Raw genomic sequence first — 5,677 nt, 5'->3', positions numbered from 1 at the left:
TTCTTTTCCCCGCGACGAGTCTTGGCGACAGCGGCGATCATGGGCCCGCCGGCAATAGCTGGCCGTTTACCGGCGCTCATGCTCGGCGGCGGTGTCACCATCAACCAGTGACATACGCTAATTCTGCGCATCGACCTCAGCACTGAGCCACGCAGCAGGTATAGCAGTCAATGCCTGGACATGGACATGGACATGGCAGTGTACCTAACCTAACAATTCGATGGTCCAGGCTTGTACTACACTTTCTCGGGTCAAGGCTCAGGACATAGACTACTACCGGTTCATATTTCGACCTGTTCCTTAACGACCAGTACATGGCTGAGACTTCCACAACACTGAATGAACAACTTATCCTTACCAACTTCAAAGGCAAAGATGTGTTGTGCAGGTGCAGCACAGATGTATCAGCAAAAAGGCCCTGGAAACGGATGACGCTACAGGGTTTGCTTGCTTACCTGCCAATGCCACCAGGAAAGGAAAAACTTCGAATATTCAGAATGCCAGGAAGCATTCGGCAATAGGATGAACTGTTGGAAGCCAGTGGAATTCAAACTGAAACTGCCCCTGGTTCTGTACCAGGCAGCGTCGAGCGGGGGCGACATGTGCAGCGCCACACGCTGAGCATGGCTAAATGGAGCCATTTGGAATGCTGGAGTATAAGGCGGTCATCTTGGAGCAAGGCATTTCACATTGACCAATATCCTCGCCCTGTCACCTGACCGTGCCATGGCTGCTTCAAAAGAAGAAAAACAATGTGAGTGAAATGGCTCACAGTCCCAGTCAGTGGGAAGCTAAGAACATTACCTGAAAACTCTTGAGATATGCAATTCGTTCTGAAAGATTTCGGCATATCATGATTCTAAATACCGAAAGCAGGACGACACTGAATCATTCAGCAGCAATAAATGTGGTCTCGCGGTTTGTTAAAAAAAAAAGATCAGAAGTACGCGAAGAAGGGAAAAGAAAAACAGCTTCATAAAGCTTAGATGACAAACCTCCGATCTCACCATGCAAGCCTAGAAAAACTATATCTTCAGTTGTTCATAGGGAAATACTTGTTGTCCATTATAAGGAAAGTTTGTAACTACATATGGATGAAACATGATTGATTGTATTGATGATTTTTCATGAAGGCTAGCCTGAACAAGTAGCAACCTGAGTTCATTTACATACAAGTATACTGGAGTACAATTAGTAGCAGACCGCAATCTGGCAATTCTAGCATGTAAGCAATATTACATTGCACCATTTTTCTATGTTGACTAGTGAATGGCACTAGCCCAGTAAGTAATACCTCAGACACAATTACTCCCTCTGTTCCTAAATAAGACGTTTTTGCAGTTCAAATTGAACTGCAAAAACGTCTTATATTTAGAAACAGAGGTTAGTACTAGAACACAAAATTGGCCTGCCTTGTATGAGGTACAAGCTCAGAGCACTTCATGCAGCAATATGCATAAAAAATCGTTAGCCTGTACCTCATACAATTTGGAACATGCGTTTTAGTGTGTTCACTCATTTCAGTCCGTATGTAGTCCATATTGAAATATTCAAAACGTCTTATAATTTGGAACAGAGGTGATATCAAACAGCTACGAAGAATTAGTGCAAAGGAGCCTTCTAAAAAGGTCAATGTTCAATTATGCAGTATTCAAGTAGAAAACGTAAACATCTGAAAGATAATAAAACAAAATATATGATTCAGCTTGAATAAATGAAATGATGAAGTATACTTCACAATGCCAAGCACGGTGTAAATTATTCTATATTCATTTCAAATTTATAAAAAAACTGCAAATTAATCAGGAATTTGATGATTTCACAATCCTAGCACACATACCAAAATAGTTTATGCAGGCAATGGGTGAAACATGAAACCACTGCAGTCCTAAATAGATTCATAATCAGAAAGATTAGGAAATACAAAAAATCAAAATATATTTTCTCAGACAGCTGAGTTGATTGTTAAACTTCTGTGTGTGTGTGTGTGTGTGTGTGTGTGTGTGTGTGTGTGTGTTCTCTGTTAAGATTGGTAGTGGCCGCAACAACTCTCTATAATTAACTGCAAAGCTGCTGAAATATATCATATTCCTTATTACATCAAAAAATGGCAACTGAAGCATTACCTCTCCGTATTGTGTATATGCAATTTTTTGGCTAAAACTTCAAGACTATTAAGTAAATCTGTTCATCACGGAAACAAACATGTCTCATGGGTCCAGAAATGCTGAACTATATGGTAAAGAAATGCTGAGCTACCAAATCTTCTTTTGTCGGTTTATAAGATAGTATTCCCCTTGAGTCAGTGAAAAAGAAAACATCTACCTATTCTTAGTTAACTGCATCCATGAATGTGAAGATGCTATATACCTCCATATCAATATACTCCTGAAGTTTATATGAAGCAGCAAGTCTTAATCTTTATAAAATACTAAGCACTTAGCTGCAAGTTGCAGATCCTAAAACATCGCAATGTAAAAGTACAGGATGCTGTTGACATCACCGCCTGCAACCAGTTTAATGCACCTACTGATACAGAAAATTGCAAGGAAAGAAACCTAAGTTCATAATTTGAACAGATAAGAGAAAGCTCTAAACAACAGTTTCTCATGTACGTTTTCACATCATTTAGATAGAAACTGCCCAAATGAAGCATCAACAGAGAACTGCCAGAAATATTTAAGAGCTCTGCCCAAATAAATTCTTCAGATGAATGCAATACAACTGAATCCACACTTCAAAATAGTAAGTCTATACAGTTAAGAAAATAACCTACCTTTTCATGGAGAACTGGCAGAATGCATAAAAAACATGGTAATAATGGCAATTCAAGCATCTGAAGAATCCAATGATGCCAAAATTGCTTCTCCGGTAAAAATATCCAGGAAATATATTTGCTGCCACTGTTCACACTTTACATGCTCCATATTATTGATGCATCCAAAGGAAAGAAATGTTTTTACTTGCTTTACTAAGAAGTACATGTGGTAGAGGATTGATGAGAGATACAGATTCTAATATGGTGAAAGCACTGTTATTATACAACAGTACACATAAAACTAGTTCAGCATTTGTAGAGCGAATGTCAAGGCAATCATTTAAAAATAACCATTGATTTTTATAATATATTTTGAACTTAAGACAAGTCATAACAATATAGTATGGTCAAAACTTGCAAGCAACCCCATCAGCTCTAGGAAGAAGAGACAGAGTCAGAAACAAATAGGTCAAGCACAACAGAAGATGAAGGACAAGTGATACTCATAAAGGTCTGGCAAAAGCATCACCATAGAACAAATATATTTCTCATATAGGCTTAAGGGCATGCAGATAGGGAGACGAGGAGGTTGGAAATTCTCGAAAACAAGCATAATGATTAATAGCCATCACTTTATTGTGTCAAAATCTTGATATGAATGAATGAGTTAGTACCACAATATTACAGCGTACAACAAATGGAGTTCAGAAAAACTCAAGCAAGTGTGTGCTCCTATAGTATTATCAAGAAATCATTGAGAAAAAAAATCCTCAGAACCTCCAAATCTCATCCCAACATTTGTCAATCACTCTCCGAACCCTCTTCCGCCGGCAAACACCTCTGACCACCATCTCCAAAATGGCAGCCTCTGGCACAATATACTTAGCCAGCATCACCATCATGACCTCCGCAGCTGCCTTATTCCTTTTTCTATTGCATAACCTCAACACTAGGCCCTCTAAGAACTCCCTCCCTTTACCCTGTCCAACCTCAATCTCCCGCAAGAAGGTATTGCAGGTCACTGTGTCTGGATCACAACCATGGTCAAGCATCTGGTTGAGTAAGTCCATTGCCCTAGGAAGGTCCTTCGCCCTGAGCAACCCATCAAGCAATACATTATAACAGATAACATCTGGATCAGCATCACCCCTTGCCAACATGTCACAGAACAGTCGTAGACCGCCATCTACCATCCCAGAAGCACACAAGCCCTTGATCATGGAAGTATAAGCAATTGTATCGGGTGCACAGCCACGACCAAGCATGTGCTTCCAGACCATCATAGCATCCTTTGATTTCCCTACATTGCACAATCCACTGATCAATATGCTATAAGTAACAGCATTTGGTGTGCACCCAGCACTTAGCATTTCCTCCCAGATAGAAAGAGCCTGTGCTGAATCTCCAATTTGGAAATATCCCCGAACCATCGAGCTATAAGTCATGATATTTGGCATACATTTTGCCTCAACCATCTCTTCAAATAACAGTTCGGCCTTAATCATCTTCCCACACCGGGCAAAGCCATCAATCATCGCCGAATACAAAACAATGTTCGGCCTTACACCACTTGCTACCATTGTGTCCCACACTGTTGATGCCCTATCGACCTCTCCTGACTTGCAAAACCCAGTGATGACGGGCGAGAACACAAACTCGTTAGGTGCAAGACCCTTCTTCCTCATTTCTTCAGTCACCTTCCATGCATCCTCCAGTTTTCCACACCTCACTAGTCCATCTACAACTGCCCCATACGTCATCACAGTTGGCGTCACCTCCTCCCTCTCCATTCTCCTCATGACCCCCATTGCGGCACTGGCCCTGCCGCAGACCAACAATCCATGCAGCAGCACATTGTATGTTGCTGCCGACGGCACGCAGCCCTTCAGCTGCATAAAAGAAAACAGCTTGGCCGCGCCTGTAACATCTCCGGCACGCAGCATTGCACTCAGCACAGGATTAAATGCCTCAGCGGCCACCGCCCCATCCACCACCATCTCGTGCACCAGCGCCACAGCATCATCAACCCGCCCTGCATCCGCGAGAGCAGACACGACCGTGGAATATGTGAACTTATCCGGCGGAAGTTTCCACCCTGGAATGCTCTCGTGCAGAACGCGTAAGGCGATTTCAAGATAGAGCCGGTGGTTCCTTGGGACCAGAGAGAAGCAAACGCACTTGAGGAGGAGGTTGAAGGAAAGGAGTGTGGGGGCGAGGCGGGGAAAGCGGCGGAGCGAGTGGAAGAAGAAGGCGGGGAGAAGGTGCGGGGGGAGGGGGAATCGGAGGAGAGCGGAGTTGAAGGAATGATGGGTGGTGGCGGCGGAGGTGGGCGGGCGGAGGAAGAGGCGGAGCGCGAGGAGCGGCCGGGGCGAGCGGGAGAGGGCGGCGACGAGGTGGGGGAAGATGTGCGGGGAGGCGTCAGCGGGCAGGCGGTGGAGGAAGCCGAGGACGGAGGAGACGGAGGGGCTGGGGGAATGAGCGAGCGAGCGCGCGACAGAGAGGAGGGTGGGCGCGCCGGCGGCGGGGAAGAGCTCGTCGGCGAGGGGGGATTCGTCGTCGGAGGATGAAGAGACGAAGGAGTCGGAGTGGGAGAAGCGGGCGGCGGCGTAGAAGGGTGGCTTGGGGATGAGGCGTCGTAGGGGGAGAGGGGAGGTGGGGGAGGGCATAGGGGGAGGAGAAGCATGGCGGAGGGTGGGCGGCGGGGTTTAGGGGAAGGGGCGGCGGGGAAGAAGCATTGGGCTGGGCATTTCGGCAAACCCTCGCTCGCACTAGGGTTTACATGGAGTTTGCTATAGTGAACGATGGACAGAGCTTCGGTGAGGCACCTACCTTTGGGTCTATGACAGGTGGGCCAGCCACCTGTTAGGCCCACCTGTCATAGTCCCAAAGGCAGGTGCAACGTCCGTGAACGATACTACA

The 5,677-nt window shown here is 45.2% G+C and overlaps 1 protein-coding gene across 1 annotated transcript; it reads right to left on the bottom strand.

Moving 5' to 3' along the window:
- Positions 1 to 3,286: 3,286 nt before the first annotated feature.
- Positions 3,287 to 5,465, bottom strand: LOC123168566 (pentatricopeptide repeat-containing protein At4g20090). Its single transcript, XM_044586454.1, has one exon. The coding sequence runs from the start codon at positions 5,422 to 5,424 to the stop codon at positions 3,529 to 3,531; it is 1,896 nt and encodes a 631-aa protein (XP_044442389.1). The 5' UTR covers positions 5,425 to 5,465; the 3' UTR covers positions 3,287 to 3,528.
- Between the last annotated feature and the right edge of the window lie 212 nt (positions 5,466 to 5,677).

The sequence above is a fragment of the Triticum aestivum genome, chromosome 7D (assembly GCF_018294505.1).
Source record: "Triticum aestivum cultivar Chinese Spring chromosome 7D, IWGSC CS RefSeq v2.1, whole genome shotgun sequence".
NCBI lineage: Eukaryota > Viridiplantae > Streptophyta > Magnoliopsida > Poales > Poaceae > Triticum > Triticum aestivum.
Note: the sequence above shows the minus strand (reverse complement) of the source record. Positions and strands in the feature narration are given on the sequence as shown.

Bases quoted from the DNA above. Each gene is read 5' to 3' on its own strand.
- LOC123168566 (XM_044586454.1), bottom strand. From the start codon at position 5,424: ATGCCCTCCCCCACCTCCCCTCTCCCCCTACGACGCCTCATCCCCAAG.